The sequence below is a fragment of the Micrasema longulum genome, unplaced genomic scaffold (genome assembly GCF_059751315.1).
Source record: "Micrasema longulum isolate JH-2025_06_02 unplaced genomic scaffold, ASM5975131v1 h1tg002281l, whole genome shotgun sequence".
Taxonomy (NCBI): domain Eukaryota; kingdom Metazoa; phylum Arthropoda; class Insecta; order Trichoptera; family Brachycentridae; genus Micrasema; species Micrasema longulum.
In genome coordinates, this window is record NW_028279437.1 from 1,099 (window position 1) to 28,387 (window position 27,289).

At 31.9% G+C, this 27,289-nt stretch overlaps 1 protein-coding gene and 1 long non-coding RNA gene across 2 annotated transcripts; both read left to right on the forward strand.

Annotated features, from left to right (window-relative positions):
* Positions 1–6,029: 6,029 nt before the first annotated feature.
* LOC148272581 (uncharacterized) lies at positions 6,030–11,056 on the forward strand. The gene is made up of 4 exons (XM_088239853.1): positions 6,030–6,104; positions 7,087–7,260; positions 9,665–9,816; positions 10,801–11,056. Exons 1-4 carry the CDS (start codon positions 6,072–6,074, stop codon positions 11,054–11,056), a joined length of 615 nt encoding a protein of 204 aa, XP_088095979.1. The 5' UTR covers positions 6,030–6,071.
* Positions 11,057–19,073: 8,017 nt separating this feature from the next.
* Positions 19,074–23,466, forward strand: LOC148272582 (uncharacterized). The gene is made up of 3 exons (XR_015824814.1): positions 19,074–19,120; positions 20,455–20,530; positions 23,179–23,466. It is a non-coding gene; the product is annotated as an uncharacterized LOC148272582 (long non-coding RNA).
* The last annotated feature ends 3,823 nt before the right edge of the window (positions 23,467–27,289 follow it).

Genomic DNA, 27,289 nt, shown 5'->3' on the forward strand with positions numbered 1-27,289 from the left:
ATTTCCTTTTTATTTATGGATGTAGCCACTCCACTGGCCCACAGGCACGTTCCGGAGTGTCAGGGTATTAATTATTTTATACATAATTGCACATCGAGCAATACTTTTACATCAATTGTTGTGTAAAAATTAAAAAGAAATATGAAATAAGATTCTTAAATATACCTACGTCAATAAAACGAGAAAGGACTTTCAAGAAATTAAAATTATATTCTGATATATATAACATATTCCTCAGCTTCCTGTCTAGTCTTTTAGCTATCCACAATATTTTGAGTTTGTCCAAATTTTTGTAGACAAGGACTGGATTCAACTCCCTGGGGAGCTGTTTATATTAACATATTACAACTCAAAATATTGTTGATAAATTACCTGGTCCATGAAGAAGTATAGAAATTGAAAAAATAACATTTTCAGGCGTTGCCTAGTATGTAGGTGAAATAATCCAATTAGATGAATCTCACCAGCATAAATAAAGGTTTCAGCTCTTTAACTTCACAAACATCAACAGATGAAAGAATTGAAGGAATATAGATGTTCAAATATAGGCAGAATGGTAAATGTTACACAGTGTGTAAAGTGGCCACTTAAACCAGCCATTGACAGGTCATAAGCTCTGTAGATGCCTAGACTTCTATATTACCTTCTCTTAAATGTTTTTTAGCTATCCATTTACGGACTCGACCTTTGAAAATATCATTTTTCATTTTGCTCACCAATATGTCTTTGCTTAAAAAGTTGTGTAGCTTAGGGGCCAGAAAAGTATAGTGCCTGTGTCCGGAATTAGTTTTTTTCTTTGGGAGCAGAAGTATTGTTTTTTGTCTTTGCCTAGTGTCGTAAATTTGTTTTTCGTCATTATGTCTGTCAGGATTTTGATGGAAATGTATTAAAATTTTCTTTATGTTTATTTGTCTTATGTCTAGTACTGGAAATTCTGTAAACAGTCTGTCTGTAGAGTATTGGTAAGGCTTTTTGTGCTTTCATTAATGGCTCTAATGTGGTTTTACTTGTTCCTGCCCATCCTATTATTCCGTAACTGATAATTGATTGTGCTAGAGCATAGTATACATTTAGTATACATTAATTTAAATTGTTTTGCTGAGAATGTTTATAATGTTTTTAAATAAATATATCATTTATGAAGTGTATTGTCAAGTGGATCCGAAACGTTTTCACGCAAAAAAGTCAACTTTTTTAATTGCAGGAAAAAGTTTAACCTCATTATATTTTTTCTTATCAGGTTGAAATACGCATTTTTATCAATTGTAAAACTTGCGATTAAAAATCATATTTTACACTCACCGACGGTAAAAAGTTTATCATGTTCTGCCCACAGAACTAACCACATTTTATTTATTATTATCTACCTATGAAAAAATATAATAGTATAGTCATTTTATGTGGTGAATATTTAAGCCTACCAAAATCAAGAATCGAGGCAAACAGATGTATATTTTTGTGTTAGGCGCGATTTGAAATAGTAAAATTTAGAAGGCTATCTATGTCTGTCACATCCTTTTGTGGCTTAGCCATGGTTTTCATTTTTTTAAAATCTTCATCCCAACATGGTTGACATGAAATATATTTCAATATTTTATTTATCATTATTGTGTAAGTAGGCATCTTTAAGACGTATCAAAATCATTAAGTCTTCTAGAGGCGTTATTTAGAAATTTTGATAAATAGGTATTTGAGAAAAAAAATATTCCACATGTCCTGCAATATGACTGCATGAAAGTTATGGTAGTCATATGTCAACTGTATCATCTCTAAGAAAAATAACCCTTAGGCATAATGTTCGAAATACTGTTTTCCAAATCGAGAATCTTGAAATATTTTTTGTAATCTGCAAGCAAGTAATATAAAAGGCAATTGGTAAAATAAACCAAAGTAGGGAACAAAATGCCGAACACTCCTCTAGTGGAACGGAAGGCCTGTTGACTACTGCCAACAGGCCGGCTTCTCCTGAAGAGTTTTAAGTGGTTTCCTCTCCCCATGAGCAAATGCTGAGAAGTTCCTGATTGGCCCACTTAATATTCTTCCTGATCCCAACAGTTAAGATAAATTTGAATAAATGTAGTTGCAGAAAAATCCTCTTTTGAAATATAAACCTTGTATATTATAAGCAAGGTAAAAAAATAATGCAACTCCCATATAAAAATATAAAAAACATCCAGTTGAAGACACTTATCCGCGATTTTGGTTACACTAGTTTTTTTTATTTTTAAAAAAAACCTTTATTAGCATAAATAAACAATACATTCAGTAGAAAAATGGAACACTTAAGGTTGAACTTGCCAAAAAAGAGTCTAGCTCTTGTGTTTGGCAAGTTTACAAAATAACATAAAAATAAAACATAAAATGCAAAACAAAATAATAAAATAAATAAAAAATTAAACAATTTTAAAAATTGAGAAAATATAACACTAAAAAAATATTAAATAAAAACACAAAATTTGTAAACACGGGCACATATTGAACATACATCTCTTTTTTTAAAATACAGTTAATGTTAATTATGTCGAGAAGCTTTTCTTTAATTTATCCTTAAATTTTTAAAGTTGATAAACAATAATAAATCTAATTGTAGGAATCCTTTCGGGTTCCAAGGCTTTTATTCCTGTTTTATGTGCGGTGTTGGCTTTTTTTACCTTGAGTAGGCTACTGACCTAACCATCTTGAGAGGATGAATCCAGCAAAGTTTTCTAAGATTGTGATGGACGAGATCCCAGAGGATGCAGACCTCCAAGACGACCACCAAAGAAGTGAAAGGAAATTTGGACGTCTGCATCATAGGATCAAGACTAACGTCCAGTCAAAACAGATCGCAAGACCTAAAGAAAGAAGAAGAATAAACCTAACTGTGTATTCGATACTCATATATACATTTTGATTAAGAATACTTAATCATCTTTCGGATTAGGAAATTTCCTAACATAATTTTACTAACGCGATATTACAGGAATGTAGTTTTATGAAACCCGGACTCAATTTCGACCTTCACGCTACGTTTTCGTCTAAAAGTGAATTTAAAAGAATGCGATGAACAAATTACGCAGAATCATGTGCGTAATGCTTTCGTACTCGATAATGAGGCGGATTTATAAGGAACATATTGTTCACTGTTCATTAATAACATGTTCTCAATGGAATATTATCTAATTAAAACAATGCCGACATTTGTGTACGCATTGAGTGACCCCCCAAGAGGGAAGAATACTAACTTTATGTTAAACAATAACATCTGTGAATCTCAGTTTGGCCAAACGCAAAAATCCAGACGGAACGATAAAATGTCGGACTGATTTATATTGACAATATTCTGAGTTAGTCTAAATTTTTGCAGACAAGACTGGATTCAACTCCCCAGGGAGCTGTTAACATTAACATTTTTACAACAGAGATTATATTATTATTATTTTATAAACATTAACGGCAAATCTGCTTTTTACAAACATTTATAATATTAACATATTTGGCTTAATATATATATATATTTTTTTAAACATGAATTCCCTTATACTCAAAATTTATTTTTAAAAAATTAAACCAAAAATTGTACAAGATTTATATTTAAAAAGTTAACCTAAAAATTATACAGCATATTCAGTAGAAAGTTTAAATAATAAAACATTCTATAGTAAAAAAACAAGAAAATCATAAGTGCTGTTTCACACAGCTAGACAAAGTGAACAAAAAACTGTATTTATATATATACATATATATTATGAAATGCATGAATAAATAAATATAATTACCATTCACCATCATTGAAAAAGTTCAAATGATGATGAGATGAATAACATTTTAGAGAAGGTAATATATAGGTAGGTAGGTTTTTGACTAAGGCGGCCTCCGTGGTGTGGTGGTCAAGACGCTTGACTCACGCACAGAAGGTTGAGGGTTCCCGGTGAGAAAAAAAAAAATAAAACGTAATTTTTCTCAAGCCTGGGTGTTCTTTGATGTAATTTACAACTGTAATTGGGCCTCCTGGGCTGTTGTGGTACAAAAATAAAATACAGAAGTCTAGGCATCTGCAGGGCTTGTGACCTGTCGTTGACTGGTTTAAGTGTTAAAGTGTCAAAATATTGTTGATAAGTCCACCTGGTCCATGAAGAAGTATAGAAATTGGAAAATTAAAAATTTCAGGCGTTGCCTAGTACATACATAATTATTTCACCTACATAGGTGAAATAATTCCATTAGATGAATCTCACTCGCATAAAAAGACGGTCTCTTGTGTTTGGTGTGGGATTACATGTTATATACTCGTATAATAGATTACATTTATTTTTTGTGTTCTCACCAGGAATCGAACCTTCCATGCGCGAAGCATCTCAATCACTACACCACGGGGGCTGCTTTCTTCACTTAAGTCAGAACGAAACCAGAAGGGTCCATGTTTGAGTATTGGAGCTGGTCATTACTTTTCCAGTAAGATAATAATTTGTTTTAATAAATATATATTTTTTTAATATCACAGTTTTAAAAATGCAAAAGAGTTTGTGTACCTTGAAAGTAGGATTACTTGGGATGGTAAAACAAAAAGAGAAGTCCACTGCCACATGCATCAAGCAAGGCTGACATTCAACAAAAATAAAAGATTTTTCAATTGAAAGAACAAAGACCTAATGCTCCTCTAGCAACTTACCAAAACGTATGTAGGTATGAATCATATAGATGCATGACTGTAAGACATGGTGCCTAACCAAAAGAGGCCTTTGAGATGTGGTGTTACGGAAGAATATTAGGAATTTCCTGGTGAGACCACATTACTAAGGCGTCATTAGTGATGTGGTCTCACTACCTCGTCAGGTTCTCAGTAGAATTGAAGAAGGGAGGTCAAAAACCATCCCAGAGAAATGAGCCTAAAAGATCGGCCAAAGTATGCGCCATGGGGGTCTCTTGCATGAAATAATAGAGGAGACAAATCACAGAAGGCGTCCCCCATGGGAGTATTTAGCACACGTGTGCAAGAACTTGAATTGTGCTTCATATGTTGAGCTGAATATGGCTGCAGAGGACGAGATGCAGGTCTTTACTGCAAACCAATCTCCAGGATTGAGACTGCGACGAAGATTTTCCCGTCGCTTTTCAATAAGAGACGGGGCGCTAGATTCCGTTGGATCCGGCTCTGAATTGGACATACAATGACGGAATAGTCGACGTGCGTTCAAGAGAAGATTTATGAATGTAGATGGGAACGAGGTCTGAATCCAAAGACAGTGATTTTTTAAATTTTAGGAAATCATAGTCTTTATATAAATACAAGGTACAAAATAACAATTTAAAAAAAAAAAACAATTATAGATTTCTCATTAATTTATTATGAATGCAGGAGGAGAGGGAAAAATAATTAAATTCTTAAAAAAATAAACATACGAAAATATAAATATTTTTTAAAAAGTACATAAAAGGGAGAAGACATTGTATGGCTCCAACTCTACTTTCCTCCCCTCTCTCTCTGCTTCCATGAATATTTGTCATTCTTAGTAAAAATTCACAACCAACAATAATTAATTAGATGCAGGTAGTAGATGTAAGGTACATATGAATAAGGAAAATTAAGAGTTGAAATTAAAATTTAAAATAAAAATTAAAAGTTTAAATTAAAAGTCAAACGTTAAAAGTTAAGCAGGAGATAAATTTAAAATGTTCTTAACAGATCAGATAAAAATATGGTATTTACTATTTACAGTGTAATATGTCGATGTCACTAAAACTACCACTATAGGTTATCTATATTCTTCAAAGAGTGCTGTTTTTCATATGGTGATGTGGCATTCTATCCTCCCTACGTGCGCATACGGGGAAACGGCGTGATGGCGTTTGTTAGTAAATAGCGTAAGTCGCTCGTTGCTCGTTGCTAGCCCTCCCCGCCCGGGGCGCAACCCAAAAGACATATTGTGAATGGGTGCTCTGCTCTGTAACTAATTTGCAAAATAGTTTCGCAAATCATTTATTATTCACAGCTCCAAAATATATAAATTACAATAAATGTGAACTGCCTCCATTGTATGTTCATCTGCGCCGAGTGCATCTAATCCAAAGAAAGTAGACTAACAAAAATAATGAAGAACTTCCGGAATTGTTCACTTCTCGTGGTAAGTGGCCTCATGGCCTTTTTCCAGTAATACAAACATAAACCTTGTTTGGAACTTCAATGATCAAATTATTCACTGAAAAAAAATTACACTGTCAGCGACACGATATTCCAATATCCTTATTGTATAAATCTATAAATATTTTATCCGTTAGAGCTTTATTATGGTCTAAGCTGGTTTCTCGGCATGCGTCTCTATCTGAATATAGAAATAAATCAGAGCAAGTATATAATACTCGGTTCACTAGTAAAGATGGACTAGCTCTCCCTAAATTCAATAATAAATACGGGAAAAGAACACTAGAGTACAATATACCAAAAATGTATAATATTTATGCTCCCATTAAATATAAACAATCAAAAAAACTTATCAGGCCGAAGAGAAAGACGTCTACTGAGAATCTGGCTTAAATAAATATTGATTTTTTTATCATTTTATAAATTATGTATATATCCACCCACCACCATTCCCTTTCCGCACATAATGGTGCATAGGGCACTTCATTGGTACACCGATTGCAGCGTATCTTGATCATTTTTTACATGAAGATAAGATGATCAGTCTTACGCTTCAGGTACCAGTCCAGGGACTATGAAATATTCTAGTGTAAAAAAAACCCTTTTAAATAAATATTTCATATCATCCATGTCGGGAATCGAATTCGAGACCTCTTTTGCAAGGTATGCAAACGCGCTGACCATTACGTCACGAGGCCGACAGTATATATATTAGAACTTAACTATAAGCACCTGCTGACGAACTGCATTTTATGCAGTTCAGTAGACTTGATAATTTATATGTTAATTTTTGTATGCTTTTGATAAATAAAAAAAGCAGTCATGAAATTGTAAAATGTAAAAAAAAATTTTTTTTTACAGGGTTTGTATTTATACAGGAATTTCCAGGCTAGTCGTGACCTGAAAGAACCTCTGTACATTTCAAAATTGTAAAATAAATAAACAATTTTTTTTCTTCTTTATAGTTCGCCCTGGCAGTGGTCTCGCACAGTGGTAACGCTCTGTATCTGTCCCAACACAAATGGTTCAGCGCGGAGCAGCCCCAACCGCACAGTGTGGTGTTTGTGGAACCAGTGGAGCACGTCCAGCGCGTGGAGCCAGTGCACATTCAACAAGTTCAACATGTGCAGCCAGCTCAGGTATCCTAATTACAGGGGCGAACGGTGTATAGAAGCGATTATGCACAGCTCACCATTATATTTGACTAACCATAACAATGTTTTATTGTTACTTTATTTACAGAAAAACAAATAAATAATTACCATTTATTTTAAATCATTTCCACGATTTCCAGAGTGATTTATTTGAAGATTTTTTTTTTGCTACGTCTTTTTGCTTCGTATAATGGACCACGCTAGTGATTAAACGTCAAATGGTCTAAAAAACTGCTTCAAAAATATAACTAAAACTAATACGGTTTGGTCAATTCAACCTAATGAAGTGTTTTGGGTAATGCTTAAGGTCGCAATAATGTGTTAAATGAAAATCATGATAATTAATTTGGTAATGTATCCAAAATAAAACACGTATATTGGATTTTAATCCTACTTTATTTTTTAAAATGTACAAGAGGGTATATTGTGACGCGGTTGATAATGTCCTAACAAGCCCCTCTTGAATATTAAAAAAAATAAAGTAGAATTAAAATCGAAGAAACGTATTTTATTTTGGATACATCACCAAATTTAATCTGGATCTCTACCAATTTTCGGCATACACAATAAATAAGAAAATAATAATGTTTAATTTCACGTATTTTTTGACGTTTAATCATCAGTGTGGCCATATATGAAGCCAAAATTAGTCGCATGGAAAAAATAAATATCCCCAAATTAACCACTCACTAGGGAATAGAGTCGATTTATAATTGAACGTAGTTATGCAGAAAGCAGCCAGTCCACAATTTTAAAGAAATTAAATATTTATGTTATCGGGTGCAGGAATATCAATTCTATGTTCTGCTAAAAACAACCAGACCGCTTTCGTACAAAAAACTGTATTAATCACCTTCTGAAAATGGTGTCGAACACAAAAAAAGCATTTCTCAATTTGCAGAAAACACCCACATCTCTAGAAAAATGTTATGGTTTTTAAAAAATCATTAAAACTGGTAAAATACATAATTAGATTCTTGTTTGTAATATAAAAAAAAACTTATGTATTCATTGTTCATCATTTGTTAAAGTCAAAAACATTCCAACTGTTGTTTAGATTTGATAATTCATTCATTTTACAAAAGTGCTATTATCTCAGTTTCATTTTTATATGGCTGGCTTCTTTCTGCATAACTACATTCAATTGCACCCCTGAGCCGTCACCACCCCTCCACAAAACAGTTCTTACAAAGCAACGTTTGAAGCGAAATATTACTGTGTAAAACCACCTTACAAACAAATATTTCGTCCCAACCCAGGATTAAGAATTTTTATCTGAGTAGTTTTTGCAACTGTCATCGAGTCAAAAACACTCTTCCATGATTTTAGTTCTATTTCACGCACAGAACGGTATTCTTCACCCGCCTGGATACAGACCGAACACATATTAAAAAACGGTGGATGACCCCGGGGTGCAATGAATAAGACGTTTGTATCAAGCACAGAGAGTTCCGGGTTCGATTCCCTGTGAGATTACAATTTATTGTATTTATTTATTAAAAGAAAACAACAGCCATTACAACAAAAAAAAAATATTTACAAATAAACCAAAATTATAGGCCAATTATAGTTTTCTATACATTACTAAATACAATGTCAAAAAAAGAAAAAAAAGGCGTACACCGAAATAACCACTCCGTTTCATTCCACACGTAAAAAATAAATAAAATATTACAATAATAATGAAATAATAAAAAATAAATAAAAAGTTTTTTGTTTAATCGAACTAAAAAATCCTTTCGCCAGCGGATCCATACGGAGTAATACGGAGCCTTCCTTCTTTCTTCTTTCAAACAAGAGAAAATAATAACAATATTAAAGTGCACAAAAAAACAAAATATTAGGTAGGTGCAGTTAGATTAAATTATAATTACTATTTTTAATTAGGGTTCTAGCATTTTCTTTAAATTAGTTTAAAGTGAGGAAATATATATTTATTTCAGCCAAAAACGTGTTATAATTATTTAAAATTCTGGGCAAAGATGCATTCTTATTATTATTGTTACCAACGAAATAATGAAATACCAACATGAAATAATTGTTGCAGCCGAGTTGTACGTTGAGGAATACGAATTTAATTTTTTCAAGCAGTTGAGGGCAATCTAAGTTATTTTTACATATTGTGCAAATATGTAATAATAACTTAGTATTTTGTAAATATATAATAATAACAATAAACAGCATAATTAATTTGATTTAGTATCAACATTAGTTAACCGGTTACTTCGACTTATACCCCCGATTCTTTGCTGTTTTGATTTTACGTAACTCTGACGGAGAGAAATGTCAGATCTTCAGCAGTATCCTCATCTTGTCATCATCTCCATGATCCATTCTGTAACCAGCTTATTTCAAAATGTACCTAACCCTTGTTTAATCTGTTCATTAGGTAGAAGTCGTGGCGGTCAAGAAGCCTCACCTTATCTACACCTTGTGGAACCACGTGAAGTCTAAAACTATCTCCCCTCTGCAGAATTTGTTCAGCAAAAAAGTTGTACCAGTTGTTCCTGTGACTCCTGTTCCCGTTGTACCAAACTTCAAGTAAGTTGTACTTAAAATAAATCATCATCATATTGTCCACACTCGATGGTGCATATCGCACTGCAATGCTGCACTTTGTACGAAACCACGTATAAAGGTTTCGATTGAAGGTTTAAACATTTTTTTTTTAGTAATTAAACCAGGACAGTAATAATTTAATAATAAAATACACGTTTTTGAATGTTTTTTTTACTTACGCACCCACACACATGCACCTTCACCCATTCATTCACACACTCACATTTACTTACACACACACATGAATACAAACGTCGCACATATGCAATTATGTAAACTCTCTCCTTATATATTACGTATTATAATTTTTTGATACCATTTTTCACATTTTTTTGTATTTAAAAAGGGAAAAAGAAAGACAGATTATTTACAATTTGCTTTTTATTTACTTTATATACCACCTACTGTTTTTCTTATTTTTTTTTAATTCATATTTTTATACATAACTATAAATGTTACATTACATCTATATTTTTCTCTTTTCTACTACGCAAAGTTTTTACTTTTGACTTTACATTGGAGTATGCTTTTTAAGTTTCTACATGCCTTAAACAAACGTGTTCTTGTTTATTTTTAAAATTATTATTATATTTGTACTCACCTGTATTATTTTTGTAAATGCCCCCTGGGCGTATTGTAAAATTTAAATTGGCTCTAGTATTGTTAGAATAATTATTTTTGTAGTTAAAATAATGTAAAATCTATCTATTTTGTGTAATTCTATTATTTAAAATATACTCGTATGTGCATGTGAAATTTTATCGACGAATATCTTCAAATTTTATGTTTTCTACTATGTATCTTTGCTTCTAAATAAATAGTTTTATTTCTTTTTTGAACAAGAAATATTTAGCAAACAATTCGCTTACAATTTCAAATGTCAAAACTCAAATAATTAGAAGAATTGGTAAAATTCAAATAGATAAATTAATGTAAAGAAGTACTAATTATTTTGTTTCTACCCAGAGTGTGGCCATCCCTTGGTTTCTCCCACTACAAGAAGGTCAACTACTACCCAATTAAGGATCACGTTGTAGAGCCCGTTCCCTTCGAATACGAAGAGCAAAAGATTGACAATTCTTCCGACCAACAAATCGACAGCATTGTAAACCTACAAGAGAATCACCTTGTCCAACAAGAAAACCACAACGTCCAGCAAGAGATCGACGGCGTCAAGTTGGAGACTTTGCCATACCCCTCTTCAGGATACGTTTCTGCTTAGTTCCGTTGTTATTCAAATTATCATCTGTGACCTTAAGATCTGAAAATACGTATTTGTCTTTTACAACTAAGATAAACTTCGTCGTTTTAATAATTACTTGTGTTATTCAAATGACAGTATGTTTTTAAAACACATTTATTTCTTAAACATTGATATAATTATAAGTAACACTGATACGAGATTTACATATAATTATTACAGCAGTAATAATTTCAATATAAAAAGCACCTGATAAGTGTTGGATTTCTGTTCCCTTCATTGCAATTTGAATATAATTATTTTAAAACAAAAAAAATATTTGTTTGTATTTGCATTAAAGGCTCAGAAAAGATATGTGAATAAAACTGTTTAGCGAGAATATAATATTAAATATAAATTTGATATGCTCATTGTGGTAATAACAAAAAATTATGTTAAAAAGTCGTTTGCGAAAATATTATTTAAGTATGAGAAACGTACGTAATGCTGAAAAAGTTGCAATTTCAAATGCGAAATGATTACTAGCATTTGAAGATGGATAAATGATGATTTAATCCAAAATAATGATTGTATATATACATAAATTGTGTTGATAAGATGGAATATTTATTAGTCTAAGATTGTTTGTATTATTTAATAAATAAAATATTTATTCTACAATAATTACGTCTGTATTTTTAAAAAATTTTAATTGAAATTAGTAAATATGAGTATTTAACTACTTACCAACTTTTGATGTCCATCGGTTTAAAGACGTACACGTCTCTCCGTCAGGACACTCACTACACCAATATGAAAATACTAAAATACACTATCGCCCTTACCGTCACCGTAGTATACATAGTATTTACGCAAAAATGCATAAATTGCAGTCGGAGTAACCTTTTACCCTTGGATGCAAATGCAAACACCACCATGTCAGAACATGCGCTAAAATTAGGTTAATGATATTTAGCGATATATCGTAGGATTTGTGGGGGAGGGTTTTGGAAGGTAAAACATTAAAATAAGTTTGAAAAATAAAATAATCAAATATCTTTTCAATAAAGCCCACTTTTTTATTTCAAAATTAACCAATCGTGTAACGTTCAACCATTTAGCCTCTCCCCTTCGAAATAAGATGATTAGTCCCTTACACTTCAGGTTCCAGTCCAGGAATAACAAAATATTTCTGTTAACATATTACAACAGAGATGAAGAACATTTTAGAGAGCGAAAATAAAAAGTCTTAGCATCCACAGGGCTTATGAAATGTCCTTGGCTGGTTTGAGTGGCCACTTTACACGCAGTGTAACATTCACCATTCTGCCTATATTTGAACATCTATATTCCTTCGATTCTTCCATCTGTTGACGTTTGTGAAGATAAAGAGCTGTAATCTTTATTGTTGCGGGCGACATTCATATGATTGAATGATTAACCTACATTCAAAAACTGAAAAAAAAAGTTAGGCATCAACTGAAAATATTTTTTAATTTTTATACATCTTCTTGGACCAGGTGGATTTATCAACAATGTTTTGAGTTTGTCCAAATTTTTGTAGATAAGGACTGGATGCAACCCCCTAGGGAGCTGTTAATATTAAGATATTACAACAGAGATAAATAACATTTTAGAGAAGGTAATATAGAAGTCTAGGCATCTACAGGGCTTATGAACTTTTTAGAGAAGGGAGGGAGAAAGTGGGTAAAGTGGCTACTTAATTTTCATTTTCAGGAGTTTCACCTGAAAATAACCATCGAGTCAAAAACACTCGTCCTGGTTTCTGGTTCTTTTTCACACACAGAATTGTATTGTTCTTCCGCCCGGACACGGCCAATCCTATGATTCATTCACTCACAATTTCTTTGTCTCTCTTGAGATATATCTACAACTATTAACAAATTACAATGGGCGTAAAGAAGATATTAGATAAGAAATATATAGAATATGGTGTTGAAATACAATATTTTGTCTACAAACATTTAGACAAACTCAAAATATTGTCATGTCAATACCTATTTAAATTACAATATATGAGTTTCTCCAAATGTTTGTAGACAAAAGACTGGATTTCACCCCCTCGGGAGTCATTTAGATTAACAAATTACAACAGGGATGGAGAATACCCTAAAGAAGGTAATATGGAAGCCTAGGCATTTACGGGGCTTATGACTTGTCAATGTCTGGTTTAAGTGGCCACTTTACATACTGTGTAACATTCACCATTTTGCCTATGTTTAATCATTCATATTTCTTCTATTATTCCATTTGTTGATTTTAGTGAAGTTAATGAGCTGAATCCTTTATTGTTGTGAAGAGATTTATCTGACTGAATTAATTCACATACTAGGCAACGCCTGAAAACAATTTTCAACTTTTTAAACTTCTTGGACCAGTTGGTTTTATTACAATAGTTGAGTTTGTCCGAATGTTTGTAGACAAAATACTGGATTTCACGCCCTCGGAAGTAAGATTAACAAATTACAACAGGGATGGAGAATACCTTAAAGAAGGGAATATAGAAGTCTTGTCATTTGCCGGGCTTATGATTTGTCAATGGCTGGTTTAAATGTCCACTTTACACACTGTGTAAAATTCACAATTTTTCCTATGTTTGAACATCAAAATTTCCTCAATTATTATATCAGTACCTACTTAAATAACAAAATCAGTAGATATTTAAATAACAAAGAATACTTGTTGTTCACTCTTGTAAATAAAAATAACGTATGTATATAAAAAATTAACAATGTTTACTTAATATTTTTTGGATAAAATTAGGGGTCAAACGTTATCAAAAACTATGTACCTAGGCTATATATGTATAGTATACTTTTGTCATTTTATTATATTTTTTCACGAGTTCCACGTGAAAAATGTTGATACTACAATGTCGATAATTATTTTTATAATTTACGACAGTAAGTAATAAAGTTTGTTGTTTTGTTTATCAAAATTAGATTGACAACAAATGTTTAATTGCGCACATCGAATTAAAAAATTGGAAAGTTAAGTACTTTTTACCCGAAATTTAATAAAAAAAAAGAAAGCAATGTAGATTTAAGCTCGGCAATACTTAAGGAAAAAAATCTTCAAATTAATGAAGGTACATAACATTATTATAATGAGGAATTTCAGTGCTACGGGTGTAAAAAAAGTTTTATTAGATGCAGTAAAAATTTATGGCATTTAATTGTATAGCGAGGTTTCTATAAAATGTGTGAAAAAAATAATTAAAATGATCTTACCAATTACCACAGATTTTCGGTTTTTGGGGCAGACATGTTTTTCGACGTTAAGCGGGTACTTCCACTTTTAAATTAATCAACAATACTTTTGAGTTTGCCCAAATTTTGTAGACGCGGACTGGATTCAACTTCCGGGGGAGCTGTTAATATTGACTTTGGTTTGGGTGGCCACTTTACACACTTTTTTCCTCCCTTCTCTCTACTCCCTTCTCTAAAAAGTTCTTCATCTCTGTTGTAATATCTTGATATTAACAGCTCACTATGAGGTCATATCCAGTCCTTGTCTACATAAATTTGGACAAACTCAAAACATTGTTGATCACCTGATCCAAGAAGATGTATAAAAATTGAAAAATATTTTTAGTTGTTGCCTAGTATGTAGGTGAAATCATTCAATCTGATGAATCTCACCCGCATAATTAAAGGTTTCAGCTCTTTGACTTCACAAACATCATTAGATGAAAGAATTGAAGGAATATGGATGGTGAATGTTACACCATCATGTACCACGTGAAAACACGGGACCGGGACACAACGTATGGTTATATAATCACGTGTTTACACGGCTCCGGGATACAAAGTGTTAACTATTGCAGGCGACCTGCTTTTGAAGATTTTAGCGACGGTCGAACTCCGAAAGTAGTAATTTAAAGGAAAAAAAATAGTTTCGATTAAAATTAAACATAGACACTATCAATCCAATATCAAGGTATTTTAACAACAGCAATTAGTAATGACTTTTACACCAATAAAAAAAGCGCATTAATATAACAATATAAAGTTAATTTTTTTTGTTTAATTACGCCCCAATGTGTCACGATTTGGTTAAATTTTGAACTTTGTTTATGATCGTTAAAATTCAAATAGAACATCGTCACAATTGTCAAAGCCAAACATGTCGCGTTTTTGTGTAGACATATTTCTTAACAATTTTTTTTTTAAAGTTATGTTTTACCTAAATATTTCTCAAAAACATCCATATTGGTTTTGAAAAAACAATTATTTTTTCATCATCCCATCTCACATATTTTTATCGGTATTCGTGGAATGTGATATTCGTGGAGTGTATACTTATTAGATAACATTACGAGTATATACACAAAAACAACTAATGAATAAAAAACAATAAAGTAATCGTTTAATAAAATTTTTAATCTTTACCCTCTGACCTTCAAAATAATATTTAATAACCAACAGGGGTTTCAACCGTTGTTGTACTTTGTCTGGATGGTAGAAGACTTAATGACTGAATTTTTAAAGCATAAGATTAATTTATTAGGTTTTAAAAAAAGGAAAATAGTATTTAAAATACGGAAATATTCTAATAATAAAAAAAGACACTACTTATTTTTTATCAATAACATGTAGGTAACACCAAGAAAATTTATGAAAACAGAATCATCCATGTAAATTATTTAAATTTATATCAAATTATTGGAAAAAATAATCAATTGTAATAGAATTTAAGTTAGTAAGTGAAAATTCTTGATGGAAGTTCATTGTAATTTATTATATAAATAAAAGACGAGTGATACTTTAATCCACAAATTTGAAATATCCAGTGACCAAATATGCAGAATGATGATGCCTGTGCACACTTAAACCAGCCAATGACAGTTCATTATTTATTTATTTTTTGCTTCAAACAAAAAAAAACCAATAAGGCATAGCCAGTATATTTATTTTTTTAAATTCACTAAAGGCTACTGGAAAAATACATATGTATATATTTATATATATTTTAATTTGCAAATATGAAAAGTAATCGGCCACGTGGTTTAGAGGTCAGCGCATTCGCCTACCATGCAAGAGGTCTCAGGTTCGATACCCGATATGGTTGACATGAAATATTTATTTTAAAAATTTGTTTTTACTCAAGAATATTTCACAGTCCCTGAACTGGCACCTGAAGCGTAAGACTGATCATCTTACTCTCATGCAACAAAATGATAAAGATACGCTGCAATTGGTTTACCAATGCAGCGCCCTATGCACGTAAAAACGTTTTTTTTTATTAAAATAAAAAATATTAAGTATTATATATTATGTTATTCCTTCTTATTCTTAGAGGTGGGGGTCAGTGGTGTGCAAGCTTCTGACGTCAATGCGACCTGTGAAAATATTTTATTTATTTATTTTTTATTGATTAATATAATGACATAATTGATAAATGTTTTTTTTCTACGCAATCTACTTTTATAATTGGTTGATGTTCTAGCTGTTACTTTTCAAAAAAGAGACTAACTCTTGTGCTTGGAGAGTGACTTACACTGTTTTATTTTATTTTATTTTTCTTTCTGTTGACGCCCATGGGGCTTTTACATTATACATACTATATAATAAGAAAAAGTTACACATTAAACATAATTATAATTTTTTCAAATATAAAATTTTAAACAATAATTTTTAAAATTTAAAAATAAAGTTACATAGTTAACATAATACACTATTAAGACATAATACATACATTATATTATGTTTATAATATAAGGCATAGTAGGATTCAAATAAAACAAAATTATTATTTTTTTTACACCGGTAAACTAAACTTTAAAGTGAAGTTATCCAAAATGTTGAAAACTGAAAGGGTTTTATAAACTAAAAATATAAAACATAACACGGGCTAACTTTTAAGCATACATAAATACGATCGAAGATTTATTGACTGTTGTATTTATTTAGTCATTTGAAGTCATATAATTTCGAATACACAAGATAAAATAGTAAAAAAAAAAACAGAAAATGTTAATACAGTAATACTAATGAAAATAGAAAGCTGTTTTTACTCGGATTAAAAAAAATCTATTGTTACAGGTATTGCCATATATTTATTTCTATACTTCTTTTATAAAAGATGTTTTAATCTGCTTTTTTTGATCTATGCCCGCTTACAGGGTAAATTGGAAATGATAAATAAGGAAATATTGTGTAACATATTTTTATTCTGTTCCAAAACTTGTTTTATGAATTCTTCTTTTTTATACCTTCCGCTGTATGTAATTACACAAAATTCTTTAAATGCTTGATTTGATTTGTAATTTTTATTTCATTTTAAAGCAATGATTTTGTTAACGCCCTTGAACCTGTAGCAATTGCACAGAAATCTTTAATCCGAGTCATTAAGAAAAAAAACATTTCGTTATCCAAGTGACTTGCTCTTCAAAGAATTCAGAGTACTGAATATTATTCAACAGTATATATTGAGAACGGTAGTGGTTATACACATGAAGAGAGACATTTACCCAAGCGTCAACCACAACCATAATACAAGATACTCTAATAGGGATCTGATACCAAGTGAAGGGGTGAACACTGTTCTGGCATCGAGACAACACTATAACGTAGGCAAAAAAGTCCATAACCTTTTGCCAGAATCGTGGAAAGACGGGAGTGTTGTCAAGTTGCGAAAGGTGTTGACCTCGCTCTTTCATGACATTGGTCGTAGGGAGTCAGAAAAGTTGATGCATGCCACGGATTGGAGAACCTTACTGGATGTCAAAAATAAAATATAAAAAATAAGGAATAATTTAAAAAAAAAATATTTATAGATGACAACCATGAAGTTTCGCATAAATAAATTGTCTATGTTTTAATGAATGTATGTATGTGTATGCGCATGGGTGTATGTACGTGTGTGTGTATGTACATATATAGTTGGATAATTTATATAGCACCATTTTTATGAAAATCACCTCAATGGCGCTGTACAATTAATAAATATCCCAGTACGTCTTGCAGCTACAGAGCGCATGGACGGTTGGGATTCTAGTTCCTCGTTTTCAATTATTATCAATAAAAAATTATAACAGATAGGAGCTAGATTACAGGACGTCTTGCAGCTACAGAGCGCATAGACAGTTAGCAATTTATCCCCCATTTACACATTTTGAAAATTGACAAATAAATTTAGTGTATTAATGATACTAAAAAATAAATAAAAATAATATGAATAATAAAAAGGAGTAAGATTACAACACGTCTTGCAGCTACTAAGCGCATAGACGATTGGAATTCTAGACCCCATTTATAAAATTTAGGTATTTTTAAGTTGGTATATGAAAGCTAGATAACCAATCATCGTGCAGCTACAAAGCGCATGGACGAGTGGAATTCTAGCAAAGTTAGAATGATATCAATAAATTTATAAAAAATAGAGCATAGTAGTAAGTTTGTCAAGTGTTCATGCCAAGAACTAAGAAATAAAAAACTAAATAAATAAAGCACTGTATCAACTTCATGGTTAACAAAGGGAGATAGATGTCCGAAGAGAATCTTTTGTAGACAGTAGGTAGATATCGTCACCATGTGGTCCACTAGGCTGCTGGAGAATTTCTGGAAACGCACGTGTGTAGACTGGGGGATTATGCCTATTGTTCCAACGACTTGGTGTCCATGTACATGTGTATATATGTGTATATTTATATATATGTGTGTATATATGTGTATGTCTGTATGTATATGAATCAAAATGTGAATTCGAATAAGTTTATATTTTGTTTGTCTGTGCTCTATATTAATTTGTTAACTATTATAATATATTCAAATGTAATTGCCTAGCTAGGAACGGGGTATGTACCCTTTTTAGCTGGGCAAAGTGAACATGGAATTGTATTTTGATAAAGAGTGTGAAATATAAATAAATAAATAAATAAACTTGAGTTATTCGTGGCACCCTTGTCATTTTCATACTATGTTTAATACAAATACCTACACGCGTCCTGATTAAAAATGATGAGAGCATGGTTGAAAGATGAAGTGTGTAGTTTTGCAAGTAATCGTATATAAAGGCAAACCATTTCCTTATCAACACAGTCTTCAGTTACAGTGCCAAAGACAGCCCAAAATGAGATTCCTGGTGAGTAAAATTGTTTTAAAATTTTAATCTTAAATCAGTACATATCCATCTTTGCTATTATAATAGATTTGTAATATTTCTTGTGTTTTTTTGCCTTAGTTTTAAACGAGTAATTTCAAAAAGTTTCGCGCAGTCGGAAATAGAGTTTGCCCGTCGTGCTCGAGAGCTCGCGTTCAATTTCTTCGATTTGAAAAAAAAATGAGATCAGAATTATTATCTGTGTTATGTGAATCAATGCAGTGCCCTATGCACCATTAGGTGTAAACTAAGAATTATGACAATGATGTTGGAGAAAATTAAAAATGAATAACACCCCTATATATTTTAAAGCATCCATTTTGTTATTTAATAAAATGTAGAGAAAATATAAATTTTCGTTTTTGTCGTGAAAATTTGTCCATTTTTAAACCGGTTGTTGTCCGGTGGGTAGTGTCGTGAACTCTGGATCAGGAGGTCCGAGGTTCGAATCTATATAGTAGATAGATAATAGTATACATAAAACAGAAAAAAAAAATTTTTGGCCTAACTAATTTAATTGTCATATTATTTGTTGTTTTAGCATTTACTTCGTGGAGAAATATTTAGAATTTAATCTGAATTACAGGTATAAATATAAACTATAATAATAAAATATAAAGTTTATATTTACACCCGATGATGGGTAATTCAGAATACCTGAAACTAGTCGTGTTATAATATATTACACTATTATGTGGTAAAAATTACAAAGTGTTTCATTTTAAATAAATTTAATAGTATGTCAACAAATAAAAAAAACGATGAACTCCCATATTGTAGCATGAATCACGTAATAATAATCGCAAGAAAAATAGTGATTTTTGACGGTATTTTGTGAGTAGCACGATGAAAACGCGACTCGTACGAGTATAATCGCCCTCGCCGCTGGTTATCGAAAACAAATTTTTCTAAAGTAAAATTATTTAATTTACTGTCTTTCAATCTCATTCTTCCACATTACTATCACTGTCCACTGAACTGTCGTCGCTGCTGTCATGTCCCACATTAATTATAATTTCACCATTTAAAATACTATCTATTCTGGTAATGCGAGAAAAATAAAACTAGTTACCGTTTTCTGAACATACCTCGTTTCAAGTGACCGTCACGCATAATAGTCAACAGTGTGATATCACAGCCACACAAGAGTTAGGATTGTTTAAACTTTTTGAGGTATTTGTAAAGAATCAGTTTTAAAGGATTTTACATTTACTAACTATTTTCACTTTCTAATGTCAATATTTTGAATATAACCATGTTACATTAGTACATTTTAAAGGGTGATGTTTTATGTTTTTTTTAAAAATCTTTTCTAGTTCTTTTTGACGCTTTTGGCTCTGGCCGCCTTTGTTTATGGCAGTCCGTACGGAGGAAAAGGCAACCACGGAAGCAGTAAGTTTTTAATTTGTGATTTTAAAATATTAAAAAAAAAATCTATTTCAAAAAAAAAATTGCATACTTTTTACACTGAATGTCAAACTTTGCTCTTTTTACCAATAGGGGTGCACTTAATGTATGAATACGATTTTTGAAAATGCATTAAATGTTAGATAATACCTGTACCTTGAAGCTGAAATGCTGGAAGTCACATTTGGTAAATTGTTCAGGAGAGCGGTTTGAAGTTGTAAAACTGTTTCAAATGTATCTCTCGAAGTAAAAACACAATTTATTGCTGTTTTTCTTTGGATTTATAGGCTTTTGATAAGAATATTTAAGAAAAAAACCTTTAAAATATGGACTATCAAATAGCTGAGGGATTTCAATATTTTTTGTTCTAACCGCCCGGCCCGCGCCCTAATTCCTCCTCGGACTTTAGTATAAAAAGTAATAGAATATTGAATAAAAAACCATGTATTTATATAACTTTCACATTTAATTACGTGGCATTAATTAAAACATGAATTATTTTTGAGAATAACGGGAAAATATCAATTTAATGACATGATATTAATAGCAATAACACAGTAATTGAAAGTATACAGTATGTGAAAAAATGCAACGAAAAATAATGAAATTAATTGCAAAAAAATGGCTTAATGCTTAAGTATGGTTTATTATAACAATAAGACGTAATCTTGTTCAAAATCCCTCGCTGCGTCAGAGGTAGTTTGTTATAAAAGTTGTGGAATTTATTCGGTATCCACTGCTTTAATACCAGCAAACCGTTGACTTTTGTTCACTACTGGTATTTTAGAACTAGCTATTTCAGTAGTAGTATATCGGAGGACATAGGACGATGTTTCTAGCATTAATAGAATCTGAATATATTAACAAAATGACATTCATAATTCAATTTTGCAAAAATGTGGCTTCCAGTCTTTCAGCTTTAAGTAACAGATATTATTTTATCCGAAAATCTAGTAATAAAAAATAAATGGGGAGAAATAATAAGGAATTCAAGGAAAGGATCTGATTGGGTTGTTTGAAAACACTCAGGACAAAATTTTTTTATACGCAAAAAATAACGTCTTTACAATGTTTGAGTACATTCTCATCGAATGCATCTGGTGAATGATAAATTTTACGATGAACATTCACGATCCTAACTTTTTTTTACTTAACAGATTGAAGATTTTAAGAGCTATAAACATGCCCAGGCCAAAGCTCATCATTTTCCAAAAAAGTCACACGTAAATAAGATTAGTAGTAATTTAGTATATTGAGCACACACATAAGAACATTGCCTTTTATATATATAGATATTACAAATACAAAATAAACTATCATGAAATCAAACTAAAAATCCCAAAAAGGCATAGCCCGCTTGTGGTTATTCATTAAAAAAAATAAATTAAAGGCTACTGAAAAAATTCAATTGATATTATCAAATTTAAAAATTGCTAATTTTTAATCATAAATGATTGTAGACAAAATTTGGATTTCCCCCCATAGGGAGTAATTATGATCAAAATATTACAAATGAGATGGAAAACCTTTGCGCGAAGGAAATATGGAAGTAGAGGCATTTACAGGGCTCATGACGTGTAAACGATTGGTTTAAGTGGCTACTTTACAGACTGTGTAACATGCATCATTCTACCTATGTTTGAACATTCACACATCAAAAATTCTTCCATCTGCTTGTAAGTAAACGGAGAAAGATCTATTCATGTTGAAAGGACACCAGAGTGAAAGGGGCAATGAAAAGAGTAGAGTTAAACTCAATTAGAGCTACTCGATATTTGATAAAAAAAACAGTTTCCTCAATGTTATTAAATATTTGTATGGAACCACTTACCGACTTTTCTATGTCTAATGGTTTCGAGACGTGCCCATCTCTTCGTCACGACATTAATTAAACTATCATGCAAAATCCACTATACATCTTCACCATAGTTGTTGCATAAAAATATAAAACCAACATTCTATGCTTTTCATAGGCAACCCTTACATGCACTGATTAGGTTATGAAAATGTTTGATGTTGTGGGAGAAATAATTTAAAAAAGAGGGTGGGGATGAATGGAGAAGCGTGAGTTTAATCGGTAGGTATAGGGTGACTATTACAATAGAACATCGTATAATAGGTTATATTTAAAAGGTCATTTGATTATTGATCTAATGAACATTCTTTTTTAAAGTCTTCCTAATGGGTGCTTTAAATATAAATGATAAAAAAATACGAAAATGTTTTGAGTGTGTCCAAATGCTTGCAGACTGGCTGGATTCCCTCCTTAGGGAGTTATTCATATTTAAATTTATTGCAACAGAGAGGAAAAACATTTTTGAAAGGGGAATATGGAAGTCTAGGCATTTACAGATCTTATGACTTGTCATTGGCTGGTTTAAGTGGCCACTCTACCCACTGTATAACATTCACCATTCTGCTTATGCCTTCCATGCCGTCTTTACTCATTCCCTTCTCAAAAATATTTTCCCTCTCTGTTGCAACAAATTTAAATGATTTTTTTTTTTTTTTTTTGCTTGAGCGTAACCGATAGGTAGACCCTCGATCTTTTAGTTTTCGGGTATGTGGAGGGAATCCATTCACTGTCGTTTGTTCTGACATTGCTGATATCAATGCCTCTTTCCTTTTCATAGTCCATGGGAGCCACGGAAACCATGGCCAACTCCCTGACGATCATGGCGCTCTGACCGACGACCATGGCGCTCTGACCAACGACCACGGAGCGCTCACGGGAGGCCACGGATCGCACCACGGCAACCAGCACGGCCAGGGTGCCGAGCACCACGGAGACCAGGGCTGGAAACCGCGCGGAGAAGGCCATCATTAGGGCTTATTCAGAAATAAAATAGTCGATAAAACTCCAAAAACACGTTTCTAAAAGATTTTTTAATAAAAACAAAATAAAAACCCTGAAATACTAATTATTCGTGTAATATGTTTTAAATCCCTTAAAAGATTAATGCATTTAGACCTGAATAAATGCCTGTGGATATAAAAAAAATTATTATTTCTGTACTAAAGTGGTCAGCGCGTTTGCCTGCCATGCAACCTCTTGCGAGACCTCTCTCAGGTTTGATTCCCGATATGGTTAATATGAAATATTTATTTAAACCTGTTTTTTACACCAGAATATTTCATAGTCCCTGGACTGGCACCTAAAGCGTAAGACTGGTAATTTTATTTATTTGACACTTTATATACAAATACAATATATATACATATAAGGGCGGGCATATTGCCTTAAGGCAATTTCTTCCTACCTACCCACACCGTTCAGTTTGAGAAAATTATAAATATATGGACATATTGAATCTTACAATTTTATACAAAAATTAAAAGCGAAAATTAAAAGAAAAATATATTCATAAGAAAAAAATTAACACTATACTATGAGGAGAGGAAAGGGGATGGGAAGGAAAGAAGAAGGATAAAATAAAGATTTTAAATATTTAGATAGTGACATTTAAATCTTGACTTAAATGTAAATAAAGAAGGGGCGTCTCTAACATCTTACCTTCATGTAACAAAAATGACCAAGATACGCTGCGATTGGTGTACCAATGCAGTGCCCTATGCACCATTAGATGATGATGATGAATAATGTTCGTATTGTTATTACTAGTTTCTTTGTTTTGTTTTATTACAAATACATTTTTTAAGTTACTGGTATAAGCATTTATTTATTTATACGATATTATAAGATAAAACTTAATCACAATACAAATTAATAAGTTTTAAAACTACCGAAATGCAAAAAGTTTACACTCCGCGGAACTGATTCCGTTGAGCGCCTGGCTAATATTGACGAAAACAATGGCTCATTAAAACAATGCTACCCATTTATTACAAAAAAAGTGCAACTTACGCCCTAAGATGCTTATTTAATAAGGTTTAATGAACATTACAAAATTTAATTTTTCTTACTTAAACACAAAATGATAATGGAGCCGGTTTAGCGCAAAAAATTGACTTTTTCAAAAACTTCAAGCTCTGGTGAGGGCTAAAAATAGTATCAAATATTTTTTAGATATTTTTGCACTCCGAGTAATCCAAAAGCCACTTTTTTAGATCCCTTTTATATCAAAATTCGGAAAAAAAATATCGGTCCACCCTAACCCACACATATGGGTATACTATACAGTAAGATTCTATTAGATATATTTACGAACATATATGCACACATACGTACATACACACACATATATATTCATACATTTATACACACACACAAACACATAAATATATATACAGGGTGTTCTTTAAACCGTGTCACATCCGAAACCACGATGATCCAAAACCAAGAAACCAAGAAAACATATTGGCATATTTTGAAAATATTTAGAACGAAGAAAATACGTAAAAATAAAATATTAAAATGAACAAATGGTTGCTTACTTCTGCAGAGGAGAAACGAGGGGGCGCGGCCACGTGGTTAACGGTGTGTCAGACTCCCTCCTCCTCGTTTCTCTCCTGCAGAAGTTAGCAACCATTTGTTTTTTTAAATATTTTATTTTTAAAAATTTTATTCGTTCTAAAAAAATATTTTAATGTGCCAATATGTATTCTTGCCCATACTGACCATGGTGGTTTCGGATGTGACAGGGTTTAAAGAACATCCTGTATGCATATCTGACCACTCCTGTGGGCACTGATTTGCTATGCATTTTGCCTATTTTAAGATTTGTGGAGTCAACAAAAATGCAAAAAGTCGTTAAATAGAATAGAGATAAGAGGAATAAGAAAACGTAACTTTTTTTACAATTTCAAATTAATAAAATCCTAAAAAATACATAAAAAAAAGAAACAATTGATAAAATTTAGTACTTAAATAAAGAAAAATTTTGAGAAATTTTATCCAGATTAATTTACCTTTAGTCTCAAGAATATTTAACCTATAATTATGTAAAGAAAAACGAAATATGTCAATTTCACAATACTCGTATATTTGGTATTTCGATTTTATATGAAGTCCAAGAATGGACGTAGCAGCCTCCTATGACGAGCGTCTCAAGGATGCGGCGGTGGACTCGGGTTGGGCTCGTGCTGCGGATACCAGCAGGATTGATCCACTCGTAGGAGAAGGCGAGAGTGCTGGCTGGCGAGAGGGTCTCCAGTGGTGGTATTCTAAATCTTCTCAATCCCCCAGAGAGTGGTTAATTTGGGTATATTTATTTTTTCCATGCCATGGACCAAATGGTACTGGGCCGCGCAAGGGCCTGCTTAAAATTCTAAATTACTTTTTAAATTCGAACAAACCTATAAAACCTGCACGAGGAAAAAGACATAACACATCCCTGCTTCACTCCTTTATGAATGTCAAACCACGATGTGTATGATCCGTCTACCCTAACACATGCTATGCTGTCTTTATACAGAGAAGCAATAGCACGTGTTAGATTTCCGCTTACTCCGTACTCCGATAACACCTTCCATAATTTTTCTCTGTCAACTCTATCAAACGCTTTTTGCAGATCGACAAATGCGCAGAAAAGCTTTTGGTTTTTAGCAAGAATTTCTCTGTCATATTTCGTAAAGCATAATATAATTTAAATTATTGTGTTAACAATTTTTTTGATGTGTGTTTACATTAATCTGTGCTTACACTAATTTATAAATAAATTGGCAATATTTGTGAACACAATGTTTGTTTACCTAATAAAATGAAACGAAATAACTCTCTAGGTGGTGAAATCTAGACGTTATCTGCAAAAATTTTGACCAACTCAAAATATGATTGTTTATCATTTTATAACATTAAAGATAAAAGTGTAAAATGGAAAATACTCTTATTTAAACGGGCTTTAAAATTCTTGCGTTTAAAATATTACAACAGAAATGAAAAAAAAAATTTAGAGAAAGATATATTTAAAGTCTACGAATTTACAGGGCTTAATAACTCCGTAAGGGAGAAATCCAGCCTTTGTCTACAAACATTTTGACAAACTCAAAATATTGTTTATCATCACGGTATTGACGTTTTTTGCAAAACATTGTTTGTACACAATTCTAAGAAAACATTTGATAGTTTATCTTCTTGACACATTTTTTCCCAAAACACCAGTAAAAAGAACAACATAATTGCGTAGCGTTATCTTTACCAGAAATTGTAATATAACAAATTAGCCAGAATAGATTAATAGCCAGTCCACTACTAGCCAACACAAAATCTGTTGAAATGACTTCTGTAATCAAATAAACAAATTATAATCTTTCCCCCCTGACCTTTCAGTGTTATTTCGAAAACAATAACTACAAATATCAGGGGTGGCAAAATAAAATTGCTAACATTAAAGGCTTTGAAGTACGTTCAAGGTCTTAAGAGAATGGGCGGTGTCTGGGAATTTTGAGGAATAGATATTTGAACTTTTTTTCCGTCAATCTCTCGCAGATGTTTCCTCGATTGTGCGAAAAGACAACTGCCCGTCCGTCAGACTCGTTTTGCCTAGCTAAAATCGACAAATCGCTACCCCGTTTTCCGCACCCTAAAACTTAGCTGATTTGGATGTTTTTTTAAGAAAGAGAATTAAAATAAAAATTTCTGTGTTGGTTCTTTTTCCGTTTTTTTTTAATTATTTATCATTTTTGTACGCTGTACGTCTGAAGATGTCAGATAAAACTAGGGGCTTTTTTGGATTTTTAGATGGTCTCAGCTCCCATTAAAAACAATAAATAAAAAAAACAATACAATAGAGACTTGTAAATGGTAAATTTCTATAGTGTGTAAAAAATTCATTGCTCTAGTGT